We start from the raw sequence: 26,774 nt of genomic DNA, 5'->3' as shown, positions 1-26,774 counted from the left end.
TGCCGTTACTGTTTTGTCGAGCAAGGCCAGTTGCCTGCCGCCGGCTCCTTACTTGAAGCGCTTTAATGACGCAGCTATTTTGCTGGAGCCTCACTGAGATGAAAGGAAAGGATCTTTGAAGCGAGCTTTGCAAGGAAGACGGGAGGTTTACCGGGGATGAGAAGAAGGTGGCACGCTGATGCATCTATGAGACGTTTAACAGCGTCAAAGACATGCGCTCTTGAACGACTTTGACTTATGTCAGGCTGATGTTTATACGTGATGTAACGGGAGGATCAATTATTCAGCCGATGTGCCATCCCCGCCGGCTTGGCTTAAACACAAGGGCACCTTTAGGAGAGGAAAAGAAAAAGGACGATAGAGGCAAAGATGCAAGGAGGGATGAAAGCAGACTTCATTAAAGAGGAGTTTGCTGTGTTAAAAATGCTAGCAAGATTTGAAAGTAGGCTCACCTCACTAATCCCACATACATTGGTGTCATGAACACGGAATGTTACTGGTTTGAAGTTTTATTTTTTAATTTGCTCAAAAAGAGGTGATAAATGTAACTGTCAAGTAGAAATGATGCTAACTCTGCATCGTTTCTGCTCCGCCTCTGAAAGGCACCTCCTTTGATCATCAATTAATCCTACGTTGTTGCTTCTGTTTGCTGATCTTATTATATGCCCTGTTGTTGGCAAACAAGGGATGGGCTTTTTATTTTCTTGAGGTGGGTAGTTAGTCACAGTTTCAGCTAAGCTCCTAAAGTTCAAGGTAGCAGTTTAGCACACGGCTTCTCAATTATATTTTTATGTTATATGCCCCTAGGAAGAAGAAAAAATTTCACACACAACCAACTCCCCACCACAAGTATAAATAGTCTCATTTGTGTATAGAATTGTTATAAGTACACCGCTGCATAACAACTTTTTTAGTCTGTAATAGAAGATTTGGAAAGCATCAATTTGCCTGAAATTTAAAAAAAAGGTGGGTGCATCCGCAAATGCACACCAAATGATTGACACTTCATCAGTCATCCCTCCTGTCTCGGATTGGTTGTTTTTCTCAGACGCGGTGGTTCCTTGAAGATTATGTATTACTGTTAGGTAGGGCTGCTCGATTAAGCGATTTTGAACCGTAACCGAATTTTCTGGATAAAACGATTTTAAAAACGTTCAAATCGGCACGTTCGATTTTTTTATTTTTGGTGTATCAAAGCCACCGTAGGTTCCTCTGCATTTCCTCCTCCTCCCACGAGCGCGCAGTCCGAAACAACCACAACGACAACATTCATGGCTACCGGCGATTCTGCTATTTGCTCAGGCAAGTGAGCGTTTAGTTAATAAATCGGGCAAATATAGATCTGTAGTGTAGTGTGGGCTCCGCATGTACAATACAGCCCGTGAGCAAGTAACTCAACGCCTGAAAGTCGTCCATTTTTTTCTCCTCCACAACGGACCTCTGGTCCAGCCGGACTCTGCATCCGTACTTTAAGATTGACAGTGCACTTTATTATTGAGTTACAGTTTTCCACTAATCTTTGTTTTATGTTTAAGTAAGACCAGAAAGAAAGGTGAAAGGCTAGTCACTGGCTGGTTGGCAAAATGACTTGCTGACAGACTGTTTGATTTACAGACTTGACTGTCTACCTCCTCTCATGTTGATGATTTCGTTTCAGATGGTATATGCACTTTCTTCTTTCATTATCGGTTTAATTAAGAACAGATCTGAAATCTATTGTGTAAGTAAAATGCTGTTAATCCCAATGGATTGCTCTGTGTGTATTAAGTCAAATAGAAATTAAGTAGAAATAAAAAACATTCAAAATACTTATTTTTTATTTTACAAAGTAATCGTAATCGTAAAATCGTGTTTGAGAGAAAATAATCGTGATCTTCTTGTTAGCCAAAATCGAACAGCCCTACTGTTAGTTCATACTGAAAGATTTAACAAATATAACATTATTTTATTTTTATTCAATGGCAAACTCCCTCTTTATGGAAGAAAGGATGATTTTAAAAGTAGCGATAGTTTGTCTGAACTCAGTTGTAACTTGTGCTCTTTTACCAGACAATTTTGCACTGCTGTGTGTATTTCTTACTTTCTCAACATGCTCACATTGCTCAGTGCATGTTTTATTAAAAGTAGTCAGTTTCTTTGTTGAGGCACGATTGTTTTTTATTCAGCTGTTACAGATCACATTAAAAATGAGTTAGTGTGCTTGCCCAGCCACGTTTGTGATCAGTAAATGTAAGCCCAGAAATGGCAAGCACACAAATGGTAATGGCCCATGGGCTTTTGAGTGCGCTTGTTCTTTGTTACCAAAACCACCAGCAAGTGTCAGGTGTCACGTAACATATGTGCCTGTTTGAAACCGTAATCAGATCTATCTCCTCTGTAATTCAAGCAAAGGTGGTTGATATCAGATTTCTTAGATGCTTGTTGCCTTTCGTAATCAATTATTCACAACAGTCCAGTGAAGAATGTGGGCGACACTGTTTGAAGTGTTTGTTGTTTGTTTTTTGTTTTGTTTTTTATCTCAAACCATATCGCTGATAACATCTCATAGCCAATTTTTATTCAAAGTGGGCCACCTCTTTTCTTGGCAAGCACTCTTCTAAACTCTAAACCCCCTTCCCCCGTTGCACTTTATCAGCTGCACACAGCGAAACCCTTTCTACTGTACTGCATAAATGAAGGCACGATCTGGTAATGGACTCTCTTCCCAGCACACACTACGCTTCATTGTTTCGCTTGGTTTTATGTTGCTCCTAATTTGCTAAAACGTGTAGAGCTGCCACCAGAGCTGGGGAAGTGAAATGCACTCGTCAGACCGTTATGCAGTCCCGCACACACAGGTGTGCACTGAAATACAGAAAATGGAAAAATGTCTGATCGGAGAACAGCCCGTGTCGGCTCGCGTGAGATGAGCAACAGCAGATAGAAATGGACAAGCAGCAGGATGCTGCTTCCCACTATATGCTGCAGCTGGTGTTGGCCGCATTGGCAATAATGTACTACAGTTTATGTGTTTGGCTTATACATACACATGCAAAGTAGTCTTTAAGACACACCTTTGAAGAAATCATCTTTCATCGGCCAACTTTTTGTCACTGGAGAGCCCTCTCCACCCTCGTCGGTGCGAGTGTGCCCCAATATTGCTATTAGCATCAACACTGAGCCGTGTGTCAGTGTAGAAGGACCCAGATGATAAAAACTTGCCTGAAACGGCCTTGACAGAAACTGACAGAGAGATGAGGGTGAGTGGGGTAAACGCTGGCAGGCCCGTGGGTATCGCAGCGTGACAGTTGCAGCCGTCTATTATTCATTACCTCAAAACCAGAAGACATGCTCTCCGACCATGTTTTCATGGCGTACGTTTACATTTAGAAAATTGCATTTTAACAGGATATTATCACAAATTCACTTACTCATTCATCCTTTGAATACAGTCGTTTGCAACTTGCCATTTACCGCACATCAGGCGGGGAGGTGTTCTTTTTTGGGAGGAACAACACAGTGGTGCCTTGAGCTACAAGTTTAATTCGTTCGTTGACCGTGCTCATAACCCAAAACGTGTATCTCAAATCATCTTTCCCCATTGAAATGAATGAAAATGTCCTGAATTCATTCCAGCCCCCCCTCAAAAAAAAGTTACTTTTTAATAAGGAAAATAGCACTCTACGATATTGTAATTTATTAAAAAAAAATGAAGTAATAACATAAGTAGAGGGTGAAGAATTAAACATCATGATTAATTAATTGCTACTCCTTCTGGAATGTGTAATTTGGCCACCCATTGGGTTTGGGGGTATATTACAGTCATTAAGACACAAAGGACGATTTTCACAACTGCAGTAAAAGACTCCGTAGAATCTGCTGTAATTTTGCTCATTTTTCACAGGGGATTAGAAAATGTGCCTTAGGGTCTTGTTACATTTGTGTGTGTGTGGTATTTTGCATTGTGTGTTAGCATTAAGATAGCAGAAGGCAAAGTTGTGTGTCTGTTTAAAGTGCACGGCAACATTCTCTCAGTTTCATGTTTAGTTTGATAGGAAACTTCAACTGGGAGTGGCAATACACATCTTGAAGCCATTTTGTCTCTAAAAACTCTATCCAAAACGAAACATCAGATTTCCAAACATAAGCTTGATGTCAGGTGCCCCAAAGGGCTTAAACGTGAACGGGTAGATGAGACGCATGCTCCAGGTCCGTTGCTTATGGGGCAGTTACACTCGAGTTGCCTCAGGCGCTGGCAACCGACCATTGACTGCTTGTATTTGTGTTTTGAAATGTGTCAGCTTATGTTCAGGTGAAAGAGGCCAGTAACACACTGAGAGTGTTGGAGAAATCAAGCTGATGCTTGAGCACAGAAAACACATGAAACAAGCAGCATAACTTTTGGAGCGATGCTCGTCTGCTTCGTGGCCACTGTCGAGGTGCCCTTGAGCAAGGCATCAACTGGGATACAATACGTATCATGAATTTAAAAAAGGTTACTTACTACTACACCCGCAATATAAAAGAGAACATCAGTGTTTTTTGGGAGACCTTAACTTAAACATTCAAATGTATCTTTCAGAAATTGCTACGGACAAATTCATTTTCCACAATTATCTAGTAAAAAAAAAAAAAAAGACATTGTTGGCATTTATTTACATTTTACATTTATTCATTTTCCTAAATGTCTTCTCTTTTAGTCTGAAATTGGCTTCGGGAAACTTGAGACCTACATCAAACTGGACAAATTAGGGGAGGTGAGATGAGAATTATTGCCCAAACCTATTGCTGTATAATTGTCAATATTCCTTCTAGGGGATTCAGTGTACTTTTGCATATTTTGGCCAGGGAACATATGCTACAGTTTTTAAGGGGCGAAGCAAGCTAACAGACAACTTAGTGGCTCTGAAAGAGATCCGACTGGAGCACGAAGAGGGTGCACCTTGCACAGCCATCAGAGAAGGTTTGACACCACCGCCAGCAGCTTTGCTTTTTCAGCTGAGTTTGTTATCTGGGTTTGACTGACGCTCTCTTTGTCTCCTCCTTGCAGTGTCTCTACTGAAAGACTTGAAGCACGCCAATATTGTCACTCTCCATGACATTATCCACACTGACAAGTGCCTGACACTCGTGTTTGAGTATCTGGTGAGAGTGTGTGTGTGTGCACTGCGTACGTATTTTGTCATTCTAATGTTATGTGTCTTACAAATCTAAATGTCAACGCTGCATTGTCTTATCAGGAAAAAGATCTGAAGCAGTACATGGACGACTGTGGGAGCATCATGAGTGTACACAATGTCAAGGTATGTCATCTGGTTGGTCAGCGCTGGGGAGAATTGTCATGCTGAATGGGATTATATTCCTCCTACCTCCTCTCCAGATCTTCTTATTCCAGCTGTTGAGAGGCCTCGCATACTGCCATCGTAGGAAGGTTCTGCACAGGGACCTTAAACCCCAGAACCTACTCATCAACGAGAAAGGAGAACTGAAACTTGCAGACTTTGGTACAGTCCGACTTTACTAGAACGTTGAAAAAAAACAAACTCCTCTTATACGACTTCAATATACTTTGTAACGGTGATCCCGCGCTATTCGATGGGGGCCGGGACTGAGCCCAAGTAATTGGCGCCTCCTACAAATGTTTAGAATTGCCTAATAGTTTGGACTGTAAATATACCACAAACTATCATCACAGAACATACTCTTATTATCACAAACCACAAATTGGTTACTGTACTCCAATATAATTTTTTTAGGTGTGTTATTGTTCATCTCGAATATACTGTATTGCCATTTCACTACTACATTGCCACGTAGTGGTGAAAAGAAAACAATTCACTCACTTCTGCCTTCTGGTGGTGTTAATTCATTATGACATGTTTTCCAACACGCCAGTCAAAATATCCATTTTCTCTTCGATTCAAACTGTTCAGGATCACAGGGGCACTGTTCCCCAACTGTCTGACTGAGGCAGGGAACATCCTGGAATTATCACATCAATCACAAGACTGACGCATAAAGACAACCATTCCCATTCATATCGACTAGCAGTTTAGAGAGTTTGATTAACCTAACATACATGATTGCACATCTGTTGACAATATGTTAGAATATGAATCAAATGAAACATTTCTTGTGCAGAGTCAACAAAGTGAATGTTTCCATTATTCTGTGCTACTTTCCCCTCTTTAATTAAGGTTTGGCCCGGGCCAAGTCTGTCCCCACAAAGACCTACTCAAATGAAGTAGTGACATTGTGGTACCGACCTCCAGATGTGCTTCTCGGCTCCACTGAGTACTCTACGCCCATAGACATGTGGTGAGTAAACACACGCAGACTGTCCTTCATATTTAGGTATGTAAATCTAATGTTAGTGGCATCAACATGGAATTTAAATCTCCATAGTGTTTGACTCACTCTGTATGCCGCTTTCTTATTTGGATGCTAAAAATCGAGTTAACACTAGTCTTGACATTTTGGTACCCAGGGGGGCACCTGGATGAATTGGTGCCATCATCATTATCTCAAAAATGTTGTGGCTGTTAAGCACCACTCACAAACTCGCATCTTACCACTGAATTTACAAGAATGTCATACTAAATATGACCAATCAAAATGTCAAATGCACAATTATCTGTTTTAAAATTTTAAAAATGAAGGGCAGTCTGAAGGGTAAGATGCTTTGGAGACAAAGTTAGTGCAGACTTGGATGGTTTGGACTTGGGCTGCCATAAACGATTATTTTGCTAGTCGACTAATCACTAAAAGTAGTCGCGATTAGTCGACTAATCGGATAATATATAAATCGCGGCAAATCGCACAAGCTGCTGCTCTTATAATAAGCGTCATTCGCTTACATCTTAAATTCTTTATGTACAAACTAATCCTGAAGACAAGATGATAGTACATTCAACTTGTATTAAACTTTGCAATTTAAGCCATCATTTCTGACATGTTTATAAATAAAGGAGAAACTTAAATTGATGGCGATACTCTAGCCTTAAAATTTTTAGCTGTAATTCTTTAGTGCGTTTTAAAATTGAACCAAAACTATACACTATGCAGAGTTGCACTAATACAGTGAAATTATCTATGAATAGAAAAAGAAGTACTTGTATACATATTTCACTCTTCTTGGGCACCAAGACTTTTTTTTTTCGTAACGGAAGGTAGTGAAATCAGCGGAGTAAATTGGGCAAATGCTCTGTGCTAAAGAAAACTAAAATAAACATGTATTGGTTTTTAATTTTGTGTTAATTTAAACTTTATCAAAAAGGTTTTGTTATTCTTTTCGCTAGTATGCATAATTTAAAAGTATTAAATTGATCTACACAATCAAAATGTGGTATGCGCCTGTGACAAAAAAAAGGAAGACCTTTTTTTTTTTTGCACTATAACATAGTATATTACACGAATTAGCTCTTACGGTGTAAGGCTTACACTACTTTACCCACAATGCTTCTGTTTACATCACCCGGATTACCACCGTTGCGCATGTGCGTTGCAGATAGGAAAACAGCCAGCGGGAGAAGAGCGAGACGCGGCAAGTCTCGAAAAAGAAAAATGTGGCAAATAAATAGATATATAAATGACAACGCGTCGACGTTTAAAATTAATTGTCGACGATTTTGATCGTCGACGTCGTCGTGATTAGTCGATTAATCATGGCAGCCCTAGTTTGGATACATTCAGTGGGTCGGTAGTGGGTATATTGGCAGAAGAGCTGCCAGACTAGAGAACTCAAGGAAGACCTCAGAAAAGGTTGATAGATATGGTTTGTGTGTGTCACTATGCAGGGGTGTGGGCTGCATCTTTTATGAAATGATCACAGGCAGGCCTCTCTTCCCCGGATCCACTGTGGAGGACGAACTTCACCTCATATTCCGTATCCTCGGTGAGACTATACAAATGGCTTCCCAGTGCAGGAAATTCTTTATTTTATTTGCCTCATACCCGCATGTTTGATAAAACTGTAGGGTCTACCTATTTTTGCCCAAGTAAATACATTTTATGCTACTGTTGACTTTGTGTTGACTTACAACTGGTTAATAAACTAAACTGTCAACTTGCCCAGGCACCCCCACAGAAGAGACATGGCCTGGCATCAGCACCGGTGAAGAGTTTAAGACATATAATTTTCCCAAATACAAAGCGGAGCCGCTTGTGAACCACGCTCCCAGGTATGTGCGCGCACTCACAAGTAGAGGAATCATAAAATGAATACGTAGTATAATACCATCGCAACAGTTTGAGGTCTTAATGTGTGTGGTGTGCTCTGATAATCTCAAGACAGAACACCACGCACAAAGAGTCTGTTCCATCACCGATCTCGCATAATCTCACAAAAAATAAGAATAACTCAGTATTTCTTGATTGCCGTTCCATGTCACAGTTCACAGAGCCATAACTCAAAAGTAGTCAGCTTTGAAAAAAATCTTCACGTGTGAAGATGCAAAGATTTTTGGTCGTAAATATTGAACATGACTGATATTTAAGATTGCCAGCACGACCCGTTTTGGACCCTATTATCAGGTCAAATTCACACTTAATATACTGGTACCTCAGACCACAAAATAATCTCATTGGATAATCTTATAAAATTGTCTGCCCTTTGTCGTCTTTGATGGGGACAAAAAACGCCCAATTATCTTTGTGTGTCCCGGGCCTTAGATGTAATAAGTTACAATGTTTTATGCTCACATGATTTTTCACTGGTTTCTTCTCTACGTACATATAAGATCCCGCCAAAACTGCCTTGTAGTGCAACATGAGCGGGCCAAAATATTAGAAACGGCTCTGAGCGTGATCCCATAGAAATAATAATGTCAAGTGACTGAATTATGCAGTTCCATGAAGTGTGCAGTGAGCTAGTTCCTCCACATTAGTGATGCACCACAGAATAAGACTTTGAACTCAGCGACCTCTCCTCTGTGTTCTTTGCTGGCATGCAGGATAGACAACGATGGTCATGACTTGCTCTCAGTGCTTCTTCAGGTAAGCAACATATTATACTGTATACTGTACAAGTGATCAAGGTTCGGAAAAGTACACCGACAAACCACGACCCTTAAACCTCTCATCGCTTTCTGTGTGATTCTAGTTCGAAGCAAAAAAGCGTGTGTCGGCCGAGGATGCTCTCCGTCATGCGTATTTCAGAACTCTGGGCGAGCAGGTTCAAACCCTGGCTGACAGTGAGTCAACTACTACTTACGAGTAGTGATGGGAAAATGAAGCGTCATGAAGCACTTGTGATATTTTTGACTCCTCTAGATGGTGCTCTTGGTTTAAAGATTTTCTTTATTTAAAGATTGCCTTTATCTTTAAACCAAGAGCACCATCTAGAGGCGTCAAAAATATCAACAAATGAAGCTTCATGAAGCACTTGTGATATTTTTGACTCCTCTAGATGGTGCTCTTGGGCAATCTTTAGATCAAGGCAATCTTTAAACCAAGACTGCCATCTAGAGGAGTCAAAAAATGATCACAAGCGCTTCATGAAGCTTCATTTTCTTGTTAGTAACAAGTCCTGCTCCAACTTGCACTCTTTGCACCATCTCACCTCCTGTCTTTTGTTTACAGCTGCATCAATCTTCTCCATAAAAGGCATTCAGCTCCAGAAAGACCCAGGGAAGAGATCCTCAGTCTACCCGGAGTCAAGTAAGTCCCTTGAGATGGGAAACTCAAAGACAAGACAAACAGTGAGGATATCTTAGTGGGAATAAAACGGACAGGCTCCCTCTTCTCTTTTTTTCTCTCTCCCTCTTTGTTTTATGTTGTCTCTCATGCTGCTATGTGGTCATACTTTCCGAGCGCTATGTCCTAGCCTCACATCACGTTCATTTTTCCTTATCAATGATATGAACAGCGGCTCCCGCAAGACATGGCTGAGATGTTGCACTTCAGGTTGAAGAAAAGGAAAGAGTCAGATAAGAAGCTGACAAGCTCTTCTAGTTGGCCTTTACGAACCTCTAATGTATTTACAAATAGCCACTTTCCCTTTTAATATTAGTTGTGTTGGGCTAAAGTTGTTTGTAGATTTATTACAGACTAGTGTAGGTTTGTAAATATAATTTGCAGTGGAGGTCGAACAGGTTTGAGTGCAAATCTCGATCAAGAACTTTAACCCGCACTCAACCGAACCAGCAAATTCACAGTGTGTGTGTATGTTTGTCTCTTTCTTTCTGTCTCTGCGGTTTTGTCCTTAAACAGGGTCCCCTTTCTCTGTCTCTGAACCCATTCACTCTTCTATCGCAATGTTCATCTTTTCCTAAATATTTTCTGTCTCCCTTGTGCTCCCTACTCCACATACTTCTTTATGCCCGACTCCTCACCCTAAAAAGCGATGGCCCATAAGCTAGGCTCCGCGCCCTCGCAGTACTTCCAGAGAGAAGCAGCCAATCCCAGGCCTCAGAGTCACAATCTCTCCTCCACTTCCACTGGCTGAGTGGCCGCTACCATTCTGGTAAATACGGTCTCTTTCACTCTGTCTCTGTCATGTTTCCTTTTCTTTTTTCCCCCCATTTGACTGTCACTTTGCCCCTTTTTGCTCTCCCCACGCTCTTTGTTGCGATGCCACATTCTGTGTGTGTGTCCTAGTTAATCAGATAGAAAAATGAATCTCTCATCCTTCCTTGCAGGAGACTCACGACTCCTTACGATTGTCTTTTCTTTCCCGTTTGGCTCCAGCTTTTCCTCACATTTTCACATCTGGCACCCACATCTCAATGTTCACTTAGCCCATCATCCTCTTTTTCTTAGAGAAAACCTGCTGCCAACCTTTCTGTCAGGAATGAAAGGAACAACAATGTATTGATAAAAGAAAGGGTTCTAATGGGGAGTCTTTTGATTTGTTTTATTTGTAGTCCTCTTTAGGTTTCTCCAGTGAGAGATGTAGTCTTTTTGTTGAGTCTGTAAGTAAGGGCCTGAAGTGGTGTGTCTTTTTCATTAGTAGCATGGATATAGTGTTGGTTTTGTTGCAGTGTTTGGCTTGATACTGGTGAGTATTTACATGGGCTTTTCTGTATTGTGATCAATAACAGTAAAGAAATCTAACAGCTATTAATCATATATGTTTAATCTAGTTGTTTTTTTTTGGACAATTTTCTGGTACAATTTTGGCAAAGCCTCATTAATCATCATGACATTAGCAATTGGTTTGCTCCGATATTTGATTTTTTTGTGAATTGTTAATCTTCGCATCATTTTTATTCCCCAACATGAAAATCGATGTATTTTCCGAAGCTTATCAGCAGTCAACCTTTAGTTCCATTTAAGATGAAGCTGTCCCCTGAACAGACAAATTTGCCTGTGGGCCTCATATGCCAAAATCGTAGCCAATACCCCAAATTAATACTTGCAGCCAAAATCTTATCGAACCTTCATATTTAGTGAAGGCATTTCTGCTAGCTAATGCCAGAAATGCTGTGGGAATAAAATGTGCTTGATCACATGCTGGTATTATAACCCTTCCATGTCCAGTGGCTGTATTTCCCGTGGTCTTGGTGTGAAGTATGCGCATTTTCCCAACATGTTTGTCTGTGTCTGTCTCTCAGCTCAGGGGAAGGGCAGACGGCAGAGTGTGTTGTTCTAGTGGTGTCGGATGTCCCCAGAAGTGAGGAGGTCCATGCCCGGAGGAGCAGTCCTATCAGACACAAACATTCTGCGATCACACCACTCGCACTGAAGGAGCGACACATTCTCACTCGAAGAAGAAAACGATTCACATGTCCACCAAGAACCATGAACAAATCTGGGACTGACGAATTCATACGTGACAGACATACAGAATAACGCGCTCCCCTGAAGACAGAAAAAAAAAAGGACTCTTCAAAATGTGTGCGACCACAAAAGAGGAAAGTGGGAGAGTTTGTGATTCTCCTTGCTGCTATTACCGCTGCTCTCCAGATGAGGGCAGTGTTGATGTGGGCCGGAACAGAACTTGAACTGTGAAGAAGGCGCAGGAGTGACAGTGGGCCTGATTAAAAAATGAACTTCCTTACTATTCTTCAGTCTCTTCCCACTCATCTGGACCGTTGCTGTAGATAAACAAGACTGAGCTGTTCTCTTTTCTCATGAAATGCCTCAGCCTCAATCCAAACCCAAAATATTGCACCTCACCTTGGCCCTTTATTATATGATCTGTAACACATACACACACACACACACACACACACTAGCTTCATTCTCTAGCTCTACGCCTCTTACTTTTGTGCACACACTAACATTACTGCTTTTGTTTCACTTGAAAGTCCGATGTGTGCATTAGCGGAGTTTACACGGATGAACTTTAGCACCTTACTGTCCGCTAGAGGTCAGGGACACTGTCAATACTGTACTTTACCTCATCTGACATAGTTGGGTTTTAAGTACGCCTCTGATAGAAGAGTGATGATGACTCTAAAATGATAAACCAAAAAAAAATAAAAAATCTAATCGTTGAAAATATTAGGTCACTATACAATCCTGGACACTGTAAAGCTCCAGTCAACAACTTGTAAGGACAACGAGTTATAGAAAGTGTACAAGTCCTCACCTGCTTATCCTTAGATGCCCCCTTTGCCTTGACTCACAACTTATTGTGTGTGATATTACAGGCATTGTTGTTGAACTGTTCTTTGCACCTAATTTTACCTCTGGATCGCCAGTCGATGATTCAACACCCCCATTCCTCTCCAAGACCAGCTCCATGTGCAGTGTCTATTTTTACACTTGATTTTATTCCTATTTGTATATAAGATCTTACTTTGTACTTCTCAGAAGCAATGGTATTTCCAACAAATGGTATTTCTCAGTCTTTGCTGTGCTCCCGCTGTAATAGTTGGCGACTGGCTGGGGACGTGTTGCACATTCCTTGAGCTCAGGACTTACTTGCTTGTGTCGTGTTGTGGTTGCTGCAAGGTGGCGGCTGAACCTCTGTGAATCCCTGTTAGAGCAGAATATGTTGCCCTGAAATCCCCCTCGCAAGGCTTTATTATGAAGTATCTTTCCGCATTGATGCGCCAGTTCTTTGTGTTCCCCCTTCTCTGTTATTTAGACTCCAATGAGACTACCTAGTGCGTGTATTCTAAATCATGAAGCATGCTTGTGTGTTCCACGCGCCCATGTTTTCAGATGGTATGTGAAAGTGCTGGAAAAGAAATGTCACCAGATGAGTCCAATGTTTGCATGGCATGTGAGCTAATCATCATCGCACCAAGCATCGCATTGTCCCCGACGATATCATTAAACATAGGATTAAACAACAAAGTGATGCGGTGCTTCGGGACCAGATGCTAACTTTAGTGCGTCCAGCGCAGTAGCGGTCTGTAGAAGCAGATCACCGGGTAGTTAGCGGGCCTTGAAGCACTCTTGACACAATGTTGTTTTGCATTTCTAGCTGCCGCAAACTTCCAAGCACACAACCGTTTCACACCAGTAAACTTACGTGTCAACATGTACTGTATCGCTGAGTTGGATTATGGCTATAGATTGGAGTGTCGCCGTCCTCTGGCGCCGACCTCGGATCAGTTTGGACTGAGACCTGATCCCAGGCCTGTGCCGAGTCAGGACCACTCCTCGACTTAGTGTGTGGCAGTATGTAGCATGTACATAGACGATCGCTCACTTTGTATATATAGAGAAGTGTATAGGTTTGATACAGCTATTCACATTCTTCCCTTTTTGTGTTTCTTTAATGAAAGTCATAGCAATATTTCTGTAATCAATAAAAAGCCAAGGTAGGGTGTAATAGGGTGACAATGATTCTTCAGAGGGGTGATTGTGAATGATTAAATTGAGGCTTGACAGAGGAAGCGACAAGGAGGTTGAAGTTTTTGCTGTTTAACATGCAAACTTGTTTAAAAAAGGTTGGCACTTCCTAAAGGGTCGCAAAATACACCTAGATTATTTCAGGGGTGTTATTCCAGCGAAAGCCATAATGGTGGTAATAAGGTGATGAAGGTCTGGTTGTGCAGAGTGGTTCGTCAAGGAGAAAAAGAGATGTGTACACCAAGTTCAAAATAAAAGTTGTGTTATTAGCTTGTGTTGTTGGATGTCTTTTGACGCAGAAAATGTGACACTCAAATATTGTGAATTATATCTGTGGCTGTGGCCCAAGTTAATAGCTGATAATGTGGTTCAAGTTCATATCTGATAATGAGCACCACACACAGAATACATAGAATTTCTTTGTGGAAAACATTTTCTAAGGTGAGGAAATCTCTTTTATCACCACAGTAAATTGAAAAAGAAATGTACAGATCCAATTTCCAGGAAAGAGAACACATAGGCCTACATTACAAAAATCACAATTGACGTGACAGGCAGCCCTGTCACAAAATCACTGAAATCAATTTCTTCTTTTATAACAACATGCAGAATTCACAAAGTCTCCATGGTGAGTTACAAAAGTCTGTTTTAGTAGTATACATACTGAAGATTAAAAAAAAAAATTCTACACACCCTCTGGCATTAAAAAATGAGACCAAGATCCATCACTTCAAAACGCGTTCTACCGTTAATGTAACTGCAATCTGTAGTGTACTTTTGAAGAGGGTTGAAAAAAAATATAAAAATAATTTGGTTGCACAAGTATGCCCACCCTCTTAAAATTGGCTGTTTTCAGAGTTAACCAATGACATTTAAACTCATGTTAAACGGGAATCAGCACACACCTGCCACCATTTAAAGTGCCATTGGTTAACCAGGCTTTTCCTTACTTTTTTTTCACCTTTCTATCACAGGCATGAAGATTGCTACTTCCAATTGTTCATAACTGGTTCCACCTTGTCTAAGGCCCTGTTGCATTTATGTCGAACATACTTTTGGAATAATGGGCAAAAAGTTCAGCTTTGGTTTCATCGGACCATAAAACATTTAGATGCTGTTATCGTCTGTTGAAAGGATTTATCATAGTCTCATTTTTTATGCCATTTGAACAGGGGGCTATTGACTTTGTATATCCACAGGATTTTACTCTGCTGACAGTTTGCATTGGCCAAAACCAGGAGTAGTTTATCATGATGCATTGCAGTTGTACATCACCGCAAATAACAACGATAATAAATGATTGTTGAAAAAAATTACCCCTCTTACAGTGAAAATCAAATTGGTGCATTGTTATTTTACACTTAAGAGTCTGGAGAAGCTCTAAAGTGGCTCTCATTAGGCTGTCCTCGTGTAGGCCTACCTAATATTACGTCTGGTGAGTGTGTAATTCTTTTCAGAGATCCATTTGTTTGTTGTGAGCACTAGCAACGGTTGTATCAACCTCAGATATCTGTGCTTCTGAGTCCCAGGGGTTCCAGCCACACAGAATCGTTGGAACAGCATATGTTCGGAACTGGAAGAAAAAAATAACACGCGGTGAAGTTAGTTCATTTCGTATTCTTGTGAATGTGACTCCTGATTCTTTACCTGTCTGTTCATGAAAACGTAAATGATGGGGTTGCAAACAGTGCTGCTTTTTGCAAAGTAGACAGGTATGGTTGCAATTAGAGGGTCAATTTTTAGCGTGGAATCTATGATGACAGCCAGGGCCATGCTAGCATACGGCAACCAGGTCACCAGGAAGGCCAGCACCATGGCGACAACCATACGGGCCACTTGCACTTCCACACGGTGTGTGCTGCTAGCTTCGGACACCTGGAGCTTGGTCACCTTGGACATCCAACATGCAGACATGTGATCATATCAGAACGCTTAACAAAAAGCATCATTCTCCAATTCTCACCTGCCGAAGGGTCCACAGGAGCCGCAGGTAAGACACCATAATGATGGAAAAGGGCACGGCAAAGCAGAGTGAAAAGTACATGACTATGTATGACATATTGCCTACATCCCGGCTGTACCAGTTGGGGGCGCAGGAGGTTTTGATGCCCTCCAGCTCAAAGCTCCCCCAACCAAACAAGGGTGGAGTGTTCCACACAAAGGACCACACCCAAGACAGCACCACGCCAGCTATTGCATGCCTGAGAAGAAGCAGTCAAGGTTGATCACTCACTGATCTAGCTGATTTATTTTGAAATAATAACAATTCTTACCTGGTTTGGAAGAGGGCGGCACCCATAGGATAGCACACTACTATGTAGCGCTCCACAGAAATGACTCCGATCGTACACAGACTTGCTATACCTGTGAGGGGAAGGTGGAATGAAGTCAAATTAGTTTGACTATAATTACAATGTGTCTGTAGCAGTGGCATTAAATATAGCAAAGATATAAGTCTGTTAAAGCAACACTGTGTCATATATCAGTTTTTGTTGATTATGGCGGTGACGTGGACAAAAGCGGTAGTGTTTTGACAAAAGTCAACCACATTTCCCAGGCGCCCCAGCGCGTAGTGTCGTGAAATCCTGAGCTCTTGCTGGCCTGCAAGTTGGACTGAATTACATCCTGGCTGTGTGAAAGATGAATAGCGATGAGGTAATGAATCTAACTTTATTCAAACAATACTTTAGTTTTTTTTGTTTGTTTTTGGGCTTCTGCCATGACACCATAGTGCATAGACGTTCGAATGGACCTCCGTCCTTATAGTGAAAGGAGGAAGTGAGTATGCCGTAAAGTAATTCAGGGCATTTGTATTTTTTTTGTATGCCGGGGCCGCTCCCATCCTCCTCAAAGTTGCTTAGTGCCAGTAAAAACGATACAGAGAAGGGTCATGACAAAAGTCCCATTCAACTACTTGTAAGTCAATGTTTAATCAAAAGAGTCGAATTCTTGCTATGCGTAGAAGCTTTGAAAGAAAACAATTATGATAATCTACAAGCTCATCAAGTAAACATGTATAACTGCAGTGAATATATGATCACATACTAGATATGCATATTTACCAGTGTGCCTATAACTGGCATTAAACATGAAAAATAAATAAGAAATAAGGCTAGAAAGCACAACCTTCTCTTAAAGTGACACTTGATTGTGCTCAACATTGGCACTTATTAATAGGTCTGTATGTAAAAATTATTGCAGCACTAAAATTCACCCCCCTGAAATAAAATGATTCAAGGTTGTTTTTTTTGTAACAAATTTCTGCACAAATTGTAATGGCCTCAAATCGGGAGGAGACTACCTGATTGACACATCAGACCGACTAGTCAGTGAAGTAAGGAGGCAAGCACTGTATTAGTGTTTCTGGCTTGTTTTGTCACATTCTGATGTCACATAGTGTCTGAAAACGGTGACCAATCGCCATATTTGGGATTTTATTGACATTAAATGTGAGCTCCTACAAGAAAAACAAATCAGCTCAACAAAATCAAGAATATTGTGATGATTGTTTTTATATTTTTACAGGCTGAAGTGGAATGTGCTTATGAATTTTTGTTGGTGATTGGTTACAGTTTTCGGACATTTCGCGACATTTAACTTTTGCTTGACTCTATCGGCAGGCATGTTCTGACAGCTCCCTTCCACTAACTCCCATGGCTAGCACCACTGCAGCTCTTCCCGGACCTCTGCGTTGCTGTCGCCCGCTGTTCATGCAGCTGTAGCAGGGCGAACGCTAATGCTGTCAAGCCACAGATTCAGCTCGACGTTGTGGTCCGTTTGAGTGCTTCATTTTCGTATAAGCAGCTGCGCAACAGCCTCAGAGGTCGGCCACGCAAAAGTTCAAAGTTGGAAATCCAGCATGTGAGAATAGTGCGGTGCAGAAAATGAAGCAATCACAATAACTATTTAATATCTTATGGAAGCCTGCTTTCGCATACCTATTATGATTATTTCCTCAGACATAAACACACTCACACTTGCACACGCGCTCACGAACACAGCCATCCAGTAGAAAGACTCACCAAAAAAGGCCACGGTAAAGCCTTCTAAAATGCAGCCCACTCGTCCAAGGCTGAAGTATCCCATGGCGGTGGTCACTGTGGTGGGCAGCCCTCCAAAAACAGCACAGCCCAGGTCACATACAGCCAGGCTGACCAGAGCGTAGCTGAGTGGCTGCCTCAGCTGCTTGTGTCTCACTGTCACCACAATCACCAGGACGTTGAGAATGATCCCCAAAATAGAGAAGACACCCATGAGAACGGCCAGTTTGGTGTAGCCAGGCCGAGAGAGGACCTCTGTGTCGGCCGCTGTTCCAGAGAAAGACAAGTTTCCACGAAGGCCGAGGTGCTCCATTTTTTAATTTAGGTGAAATATGCTCAAGCAGAGGGACTTTTAGCTGCTATGTTAAAATGTTTGACATTAGCAGCCAATTGCCTACTGCAAAACTCTCTGAACAAATTCAAAATGTCCAATAGTCAAAAGAGCAGATTTGCTAACTAAAAAAAAAAAAAAAAAAGGATGGTGATTGCAGTACAAAAGAGAACAGAAGAACCGACTCTCGAAATGAACCCACGGATAGCAGATCCAGATCATGATATTTAGTTCCTTCCTACCAAATCCGCAGATCAGGATTGTGAGGACAATAATTCTACCTAATATCCTTTAAGACTGCACTTTCCATGATTGTGTGTGTGTGATAGCAGGGTCACATACACGACATGGGTTTAGAGTAGTGTTTCCCAACCTTAACTGAGCCAAGGCACTCATTTTAAAATTTAACAAAAAATTCTCACGGCACTCCACAAAACTAGAATGGCAAAAAGGTATGAATACTTATAGTCTCGATTTACTGACAAACTGAGTTACTGAGTGTGATGTTGAACGGATGAATACCAAATATTTATATCCGAACTGGCTGACATGGGGGACACGAACATAATTAGACAATGGATATGTTTTATTTTATTTTTTATTTTTTAATGATTAACCAATGATAAACGTTTATTTAACATGAAAATAATAATAATAATAATAATAATAATGGTAATTATCATTATTATTGTTATTATTATTATTATTATTATAATTATTATTATTATTATTATTATTATTATTATTATTATTATTTCTTTAACAGAGGATACCAATAATTTTCTCCAGGTTACATTACAGTTCACGATATCGTCTTCATGCCCCACGATGTCGCCATCTCCTGGTCACGAGGAGAAATGCTTTCGGGTGACAACTACCGGAATCTAAAACCAATATATGTGCCGTATTTCGATTTGTGTCTCCTGATATATTCTATTTTCGTTACAGAATTAAAAAAGTAACATAAAACATTTCCTAGACTTTTTCTTACTCGTTCCAGACACCAAACTAGGAAAATCAAGCTGTATTTTAATTTTGGTATTTTGATATGAAAACGAAAATCAAATAACGAATCGCTTTTCAATTTTTAATATCTTATTTCAAACTTAACATCCAATGACCAAAAGAGACGGACCTAGCATGTATTTTGTTTATCAGTTCATGAGCAAAGGGATTATGATACCATAAAATCCTGAAGTATTTTATCTTATTTTTTTAAGGGAAAACCATTTTGTGTGCTGACAAGATTTTTTTTTTCGTTTTTTCGTAACCCTAACCTCTATCAAAACGGATATTCTATCGATCGTAATTAATTGTTAATTGACGATTAAACTAAAGGTCACACTCTCCCCCGTTCGCTAGAGAGCAGTGTAGTCTCGGCTCGATTTTGTTTCGACTGTGCTTTTAAGCCGCACTCTTTGACCAGTGGCTGACTGGCTCTCAAGAAACATGGCGGCCTCCGTAAGGAAAGCAGCTCACGATATAGAAACGCGAAACAGGACCGACGATGTCATTTTATCGGAGGGGATCGACTTCAGGTCGTTGTTGTTGTCTGAGGTCGTGCTGGACGGATTATCTGCAGCAGGCTTTCAAAAACCATCCCCGATCCAGCTGAAGGCGATCCCGCTTGGCCGATGCGGACTTGGTATCTTTCACACGGTGGCTGTCTGTCTGTGTTTTTCGATTAATAGCATCAGGCTAGTATGACATGAGGAAAAGTCAATGTGGAAAACCATGAGTTTATGTTTTCTATGGCAGTGGTTTACAAACTTTTCACACCTTTTGTTCACCACCCTTTTACAACTTTAGGTACCAACCAAAAACAATGAAACTCTCCAAGTACTTCTATTCTGACTATCATGAAATACAGGCTTTAGTCCTAAAGCGTTTATGCATTATTATTATAAGCCACTGTAACATTATGCACAGTTTGAACATAGCAATTAACTGTAGAAAAATGTTCTCAATTATAATGAGCACTGGATGTTTTTTTCCTGTTCCTATTATATTCTGTATTTTGCCATGTAAACAAACAACATTGTCTTTACAATATTCACTGTGCGGTAGGGCTGCCACAAACGATTATTTTGCTAGTTGACTAATCACTAAAAGTCGTCGTGATTAGTCGGCTAATCGAATAATATATAAATCGCAGCAAGCTGCTGCTCTTATAATAAGCATCATTCGCGTACATCTTAAATTATGTACAAACTAATCATGAAGACAAGATGATAGTACATTCAACTTATATTAAACTTTGCAACTCAAGCAATCATTCCTGAAATGTTTATAAATAAAGGAGTGACTTAAATTGATGGCGATACTCTGGCCTTAAATTTTTAAGCTGTAATTTTTCAGTGCGTTTTAAAATTGAACCCAAACTATACACTATGCAGAGTTGCACTAATACAGTGAAATTATCTATGAATACAAAAAGAAGTACTTGTATACATATTTCACTCATCTTGGTTCCAAGACTTTATTTTTTTAATGTTTTTATTTTTTTACGGAAGGTAGTGAAATCAGAGGAGTAAATTGGGCACATGCTCTGTGCTAAAGAAAACTAAAATAAACACTTGTATTGGTTTTTAATTTTGTGTTAATTTAAACTCGATCAGAAAGGTTTTGTTATTCGTTACTCTAGTATGCATAATTTTAAAGTAGTAAATTGATCTACACAATCAAAATGTGGTATGCACCTTTTTTTTTTTGCACTATAACATAGTATATGTGGCACTAATGTCGTTTTTGTGTTGAGGGCTGATATTTCCCAGTTCATGAACGCATCACTCCGTTCGTGAGTGAGAGAAAGAGAGAGAACAAGCGTGCGCTTCCTGCTTCGATGTCCACCACAGGCATAAACACACAGAGTTTTGGTTGTTAATCAACGCGAGTTTACTGAATAATGGCTGCTTAATCCATAGAAGACGCTACGACGTGTTAGCGTACCAAATAGGAGCGTTACATCAAACACACACACTCAAACACGTAACTTTCGGACTCTGTTGCCAACACGAATTAGCCCTGACACTACTTTACCCACAATGCTTCTGTTTACATCACCCGGATTACCACCACTGCGCATGTGCGTTGCAGATAGGAAAACAGACAGCGGGAGAAAAGCGAGACGCGGCAAGTCTCGGAAGAAAAATGTGCCTAATAAATAAATATATAAATAAACGACGCGTCGACGATTAGAATTAATTGTCGACGATTTTGATCTTCGACGTCGTCGTGATTAGTCGACTAATCCTGGCAGCCCTACTGTGCGGAAAAACAAATCTTGCATCACCGTTTACGGTTGCAGCCATTCAGATGGAATTGCAAATAGGAGGCATTTGGAGCACCCACCACATATGACTCATTAATAATGTGCCCAATCAACTCAATTGTGATTTTCCGAATGACGAGGCCACCCTTGATTGCCTTGTTTCAGATTTGATTGTACAAGCCAAGTCTGGCACGGGAAAGACATGCGTGTTCTGCACAATTGCTTTGGATTCTCTGATGCTGGAGACTCCTGCCACACAGGTGAGTCCAGTTGTAGTCACTAAGCAGCTCTCTTTTGTCCGATCGCTGTAATATCAGTTCCTTTGATACTTCCCCTCCTTCAAAAAAATTATTTTGAGCTTTACCATAACTTGACAAACAACAGATGGCCATGTGTGTTAATCACTTTGGTTATGGGTGTCTTAATCGGATGAGCTCAAGATGCTCAGCCTCATACGCTTAAATGAGAGTGGACATTTATTGATAAAGCAGAGGTACATCCAGCCTTTCTGCAGTATAGTGCACCTTGATTTGATTACCGTAGCTACAAGGTCTTACTGATTAGCTGCATCTACGATAAGACTTTGGTGCCAATCTGCCCCAATCAAGCGTAAGTGCTTGTTGACTTTTACTTTGACCCGCGCAGGTTCTCGTGCTGGCTCCGACTCGAGAGATAGCGGTGCAGATCCACTCCGTAGTCATGGCGATAGGCTGCGCCATGGAAGGCTTGCACTGCCACGTGTTCATCGGGGGCCGGCCAGTTAGTCAGGACAAACTCCATCTGAAGAAATGCCACATTGCGGTAGGCTCACCAGGTAAGAGGCCAGTCAGTCATTACCAAGTTGAACTCCCAATTCTGTGTCTTTACACACAGGATGGCAAGTTAACAAAAAATAATCTACAGAATTGGTCCTTGGGCTATTTGAGCATGGCTAACCTTTCAAATGACAGAAAACCAAAGAAAGCATCCAAGGAGAAAAATGTCCACAATCCTTAAAGTGGAAATCAACCCAAACACATTTTTTTCAAGAATATGTTCCCAGCGGGCCCACTCGTTGAAACACGGCATTCTGATTAATATTGCGTTTGTGGAATGAGAGTTACAGTAATCCTGTTTTCTGAAGTTGAGCCATGATTGGTCGTTACCTGAGCCCTGAGCAGCTGTGATGTTGTTTTCAGTCGATAAGTAAAAAATGGCCGCCCCTGAGATGGCTTAAAACGGGTGGATTAAGTCTTATTCCACAAACGCAATATTTATCAGAATGCCTTGTTTCAACGAGTAGGCGTATATGGAACATATTCTTGAAAAAAATCTGTTTGGGTTGATTTCCTCTTTAAAGCAATGTTCTTTGTTTGTTTCATGAAGAAAATGCAACTCTTGTCATTTACGTTACGTGCCGGTCATTCTCACAGGTCGTATCAAGCAGCTCATTGAGCTCGGCATGTTGTCCACTGCCAGCATTCGTCTCTTCGTTCTGGATGAGGCAGACAAACTGCTGGAGGAGGGCAGCTTCCAGGAACAGATCAAGTATGTTGACCAAAGCAGGTCATTCACAAGCGTCTCCTTACAAAATGTCAAATGTCTTCAATGCAGCATTTTTTTTTTGTCCCTCCACAGCTGGATCTTCTCCTCTTTGCCCGTCAACAAACAGATGCTCGCACTCTCTGCGACCTACCCAGAATCTCTTGCGCAACATCTTACCCGCTACATGAGGGAGCCCACTTTTGTCAGACTCAACCCCAGTGACATGGGACTCAAAGGTACACGCAGTTAATCCATTCCAGCCCCCTGCATTTTTGCACGCTGACTTCATTAAACGAATGCTCCCTATTCTTGTTCCTGTTTGGCTTACACCAGGCCTGAGGCAGTATTACAAGTTGGTGCAGTCCCACCCACTACCTCATAAGGTGTTCGAGGAGAAGGCGCAGCTCTTGCTAGAGTTGTTCAGTAAACTGCCTTTCAACCAAGCCCTTGTCTTCTCAAACTTGCACACAAGGTGATTTATACCGGTAGATTTGATTGATGTCGAACATGAAAAGAAGACGTACTGTAAGTTGGAATAGTCATGCTTTGCTTTTTTTTTTTTCCCCGCCAGGGCTCAGCATCTGGCAGACATTTTGTCCTCTAAAGGCCTACCTGCTGTTTGTATCTCAGGTGAGATTTAGAGGGAGAAGTCGGGCGGGGCGAGGTTGGTGGCATCGTAACCAAGATGACGTCATGCTAAATTGAACTCGGCTTCACCAAGTCAGGATCGGATTGCTTCTCTGTCGTAGCAGGTGTGACTTCCAATCTCTCTGTTGATTAACACAGGTACTCTGAGTCAGGAGCAGAGACTTGAGGCCATGTCCAAATTGAAGCAATATCAATGCAGAGTGCTTATCTCCACTGACCTCGTGAGTTTTACATAAAAAAAAAAAGAAGATGTTGCTATGAGTCTTTTTATGATTGTTCTCCCTTCGTTAGACCTCTAGGGGCATAGACGCAGAGAAGGTCAACCTGGTGATAAATCTGGACGTGCCACAGGACTGGGAAACCTACATGCACCGAATCGGACGAGCCGGGCGCTTTGGTCAGTGTCAAGTGTGGTCATTCAGAAGCAGACACAAGCAATTACGAAAGAGTGAAAGACGACACAACCGACTCATCACTCCGACCGAAGAGTGTCGGCAACTTTCTCCAACATGTTCCCGAAGCACAGATGCACTTAAAACACCCTTTTCAGATTCTGCTTCGTGCTTTCTGATGTGCATTCCCAATAATTTGATAATGACATACATTTTAAGATGTCTTTTATTAAGTCTCTAGCTTTTATTGACTGTCTGAGACGCAACCGCATGGTAGTGATGGAGAAAAGAAGCTTCATGAAGCACTTGGGATTTTTTTTTTTACTCCTCTAGATGGTGCTCTCGTTCTAAAGATAAAGGCTAGTGCAATGGAAATTGATTAAATTGCCACTGCATCTTTCAACCAAAAATGCCATCTAGAGGAGTAAAAAATGATCACAAGTGCTTTATGAAGCTTCATTTGTCCATCACTAACCAATGGCCCTGAGTTAGTCCACTCAATCACTTCCCAACCACATGAACATTAACACAGCTGTGTTTTCCTCATTCAAGTGTACATACTAGTGCTCAATCTTTTGTAAAAGTAATCAAAATACCCCTCTAATATTGCTTTAAAAAAAAAAAAAAGTATAGATGATTTATATTGATACAGTCAAGCCCAAAATTATTCACACCCCAAGGGTTTGAATATTTTTGGCCTTAGCTGTAGGCATATCACAATTGCAAATAGACTCAGGACTGAAATTATTCATTAGTATGAATAATTTTGATCTTGACTGTATATATTTTTAAGTAATCTTACTGATGTCAGTGGTATGAGGAGTCATCCCTGTGTGCACGAACCCCCCAAAAAAAGACTCAAAACAGTTCATAAGCTAAGCCTGTCGTAACTTTATTTGAGTAGAAAAATAAAAATGTTTCGGCCCTATTATCATGAGAAATTCTAATCAGAATCCAACTTTGTTCACAGGCACTCAGGGCCTTGCAGTGACCTACTGTTGCCATGGTGAAGAGGAGAACAAGTTGATGGCTATTGCTCAAAAGTGCGGCCTGAGGTTGTCAGCGCTGCCAGGTAAGCGCCGCCTACATATTTACCAGCACTTTGATTGTATTGTGCTGTGTATTTGCTTTTTCCTCTTTTTCCGCTATATTTTTTAACACAAACTATGTTCCTACCAAGCAGTACATTTAGAAATCAAATTAATCTGATTTGTTTCCACTGTGAAATGTGAGTATATGTGTATATATATATGTAATCACACATAGTAACTCACTAATTATTCACAAGAATGCTCAAAATGCTTTGCAAGCTACTCTAAACTTTGTCATGCAAAATTCTTCCAATCATAGCTGTCTTTTTTCACTGTTAGCCACCATTGATGCTGGACTGATGGCTGAGCAATGTGACTGGGATGCCTGCGCTGAAGCGTCATCGCCGGGCCTCCAAGCCCAGCAGTTCTCCGCGTATGGGAAAAAGAAGAAGCTGCGCGCCAAAGCCTACCTGCCGGCTGTCTCTCCCATCGTCACGGATGAAGCTCAGGAGGCGGGGAAGCCAAAGATGAGCCACGGCCTGGAAGGAGTTTCTGGAAAGACGTATCCTGCACACAATATGCTCCCACGTAGCCCCTCTAAAGCAGCGCCGACTCGCAAAGAGTTACAAGACGCACTGCCAAAGATCCCTCCGCTAAGCTCATTTAAGAGCCGCACATCAGGGTTTATGACTTTCGAGGAGGCCGAGCGGGACTTCCAAGCGTTCATTATGACAGGACTGGGAAGATCAGTGGAGATCATCAGGGAGTTCAGCGGCCAGGGAGACGGCGGTGATCCTAACGGGCACAGAGAGTTTGTCACACTCGATGACGACGACGGCGGCAGTGAGATCTGTCGAGCATGGAATTCGGAGCAGAGCGCTGCAAAATCAATCCCCGGTTCTTCGAGCCGTGAAGATGACTTGGAAGACAAGTTCAACATGACTGCAGGCAGTGAGAGCACTGCGGTCGCTCACCCTCAGCCAGAAGCAAGTCACAGGTGCACCGTGGAGCCATTTACACCCAAAGCTCCCAAAACATACCAGGAAGCAACGAGCAGCAGAACTTCACCCCGGCCTGACAACTTGAAATCGAGGCTCGGTATTAAAGCGGGCACGCAAACTGAGCAGAGGTCTTCTGACAGAACAACTAGAAAGGATCTGACAAAGACGAACGTCCAGACTGAAAAATGGAGCAGCAGGAAGTCAGAGGCAATGAGGAAAGAGCAGAAATGGAAAAGGGATGAAGACAAGTATGACATGGAAGATGACACCAATGCGGAAAGTTACTGGCGAGAGTGCTACAGAGTCTGGAATGATTACTACGCCTCTATGTCCCCTTTTCAAGAGCAAACTTACCAAGGTTACTACAGAGCAGCTCATAACTGGATGGCGGCTTATCGTATGAACACTGTTTACATGGAAGAACTGCTAAAACACTGATTTGTATGTCCCTACTTACCGTTAGGGTGTGTCACTTTAAGTTCCTTTGGTGTTCTCAGAATGCTCATGATATCATGATGAAGTGATGACGTAATCATGAAATATAGAAGAACAATGAAACTCTTGGGCTTTATAAGTGGCCGAATATTTCCACTCGTAGCATACAAGAAGTGTTTACTTCATTTTATGCATTTTTCCCCCTCGTTGGAAATATGCGGTTTTGGCAACTAGCGTGTGTAGTAATTGGTTGAATGTGAATAAATTGGGGGAAAAGAGTACATGGTTTTATTGTCCACCACAAGTTGATTGATCGTTTATATTCTAGTTTCATGTCCTTGCTGAAATACAAAATACATGTTTAAATGGCACACAG

The 26,774-nt window shown here is 41.3% G+C and overlaps 3 protein-coding genes across 8 annotated transcripts in view; 2 read left to right on the top strand and 1 right to left on the bottom strand.

The window, feature by feature from the left end:
• Positions 1–13,994, top strand: part of LOC147152976 (cyclin-dependent kinase 17-like) — a 42,651-nt gene extending 28,657 nt beyond the window's left edge. For 4 of the 6 annotated variants that reach the window (XM_086054339.1, XM_086054579.1, XM_086054493.1 and 1 more), the window contains 13 exons: positions 4,680–4,736; positions 4,828–4,942; positions 5,030–5,124; positions 5,220–5,282; positions 5,360–5,483; positions 6,177–6,297; positions 7,776–7,873; positions 8,054–8,159; positions 8,931–8,973; positions 9,080–9,170; positions 9,559–9,636; positions 10,320–10,441; positions 11,532–13,994. In XM_086054339.1, coding sequence (XP_085910465.1) covers positions 4,680–4,736; positions 4,828–4,942; positions 5,030–5,124; positions 5,220–5,282; positions 5,360–5,483; positions 6,177–6,297; positions 7,776–7,873; positions 8,054–8,159; positions 8,931–8,973; positions 9,080–9,170; positions 9,559–9,636; positions 10,320–10,423 — 1,095 coding nt within the window. In that variant the 3' untranslated portion in view covers positions 10,424–10,441; positions 11,532–13,994. The remainder of the gene's footprint in view (positions 1–4,679; positions 4,737–4,827; positions 4,943–5,029; positions 5,125–5,219; positions 5,283–5,359; positions 5,484–6,176; positions 6,298–7,775; positions 7,874–8,053; positions 8,160–8,930; positions 8,974–9,079; positions 9,171–9,558; positions 9,637–10,319; positions 10,442–11,531) is intronic. The other 2 variants (XM_086054419.1, XM_086054651.1) reach the window with 1 other exon arrangement.
• Positions 13,995–14,098: 104 nt separating this feature from the next.
• Positions 14,099–18,106, bottom strand: LOC147152975 (parapinopsin-like). The gene is made up of 5 exons (XM_086054846.1): positions 17,748–18,106; positions 15,999–16,089; positions 15,689–15,926; positions 15,373–15,615; positions 14,099–15,298 (listed from the first exon to the last, which is right to left on the bottom strand). Exons 1-5 carry the CDS (start codon positions 18,076–18,078, stop codon positions 15,179–15,181), a joined length of 1,023 nt encoding a protein of 340 aa, XP_085910972.1. The 5' UTR covers positions 18,079–18,106; the 3' UTR covers positions 14,099–15,178.
• Positions 18,107–19,509: 1,403 nt separating this feature from the next.
• On the top strand, positions 19,510–26,659 carry ddx20 (DEAD (Asp-Glu-Ala-Asp) box polypeptide 20). Its single transcript, XM_086053985.1, has 11 exons — positions 19,510–19,741; positions 21,533–21,627; positions 22,013–22,181; positions 22,780–22,894; positions 22,985–23,127; positions 23,225–23,363; positions 23,463–23,521; positions 23,678–23,760; positions 23,831–23,936; positions 24,902–25,003; positions 25,302–26,659. The coding sequence occupies exons 1-11, from the start codon at positions 19,546–19,548 to the stop codon at positions 26,399–26,401; spliced, it is 2,307 nt and encodes a 768-aa protein (XP_085910111.1). The 5' UTR covers positions 19,510–19,545; the 3' UTR covers positions 26,402–26,659.
• The last annotated feature ends 115 nt before the right edge of the window (positions 26,660–26,774 follow it).

Source organism: Filicampus tigris, chromosome 1 (assembly GCF_054856515.1).
Source record: "Filicampus tigris isolate MCC_2025a chromosome 1, RoL_Ftig_1.0, whole genome shotgun sequence".
In the NCBI taxonomy this organism is placed as follows: Eukaryota; Metazoa; Chordata; class Actinopteri; order Syngnathiformes; family Syngnathidae; genus Filicampus; species Filicampus tigris.
This window is presented reverse-complemented; position numbering and strand designations above follow the sequence as displayed.

Excerpts from the sequence above, each read along its gene's own strand:
- LOC147152975 (XM_086054846.1), bottom strand. The coding sequence starts at position 18,078 with ATGGAGCACCTCGGCCTTCGTGGAAACTTGTCTTTCTCTGGAACAGCG. Across the intron at positions 15,616-15,688 it reads TCCTGTGGACCCTTCGGCAG|GTGACCAAGCTCCAGGTGTC; the intron begins GTGAGAATTGGA and ends TGGATGTCCAAG. Across the intron at positions 15,299-15,372 it reads ACGTTTTCATGAACAGACAG|TTCCGAACATATGCTGTTCC; the intron begins GTAAAGAATCAG and ends TTTTTCTTCCAG.
- ddx20 (XM_086053985.1), top strand. The coding sequence starts at position 19,546 with ATGGCGGCCTCCGTAAGGAAAGCAGCTCACGATATAGAAACGCGAAAC. Across the intron at positions 22,182-22,779 it reads CATTGCGGTAGGCTCACCAG|GTCGTATCAAGCAGCTCATT; the intron begins GTAAGAGGCCAG and ends TCATTCTCACAG. Across the intron at positions 23,128-23,224 it reads CAGTGACATGGGACTCAAAG|GCCTGAGGCAGTATTACAAG; the intron begins GTACACGCAGTT and ends GGCTTACACCAG.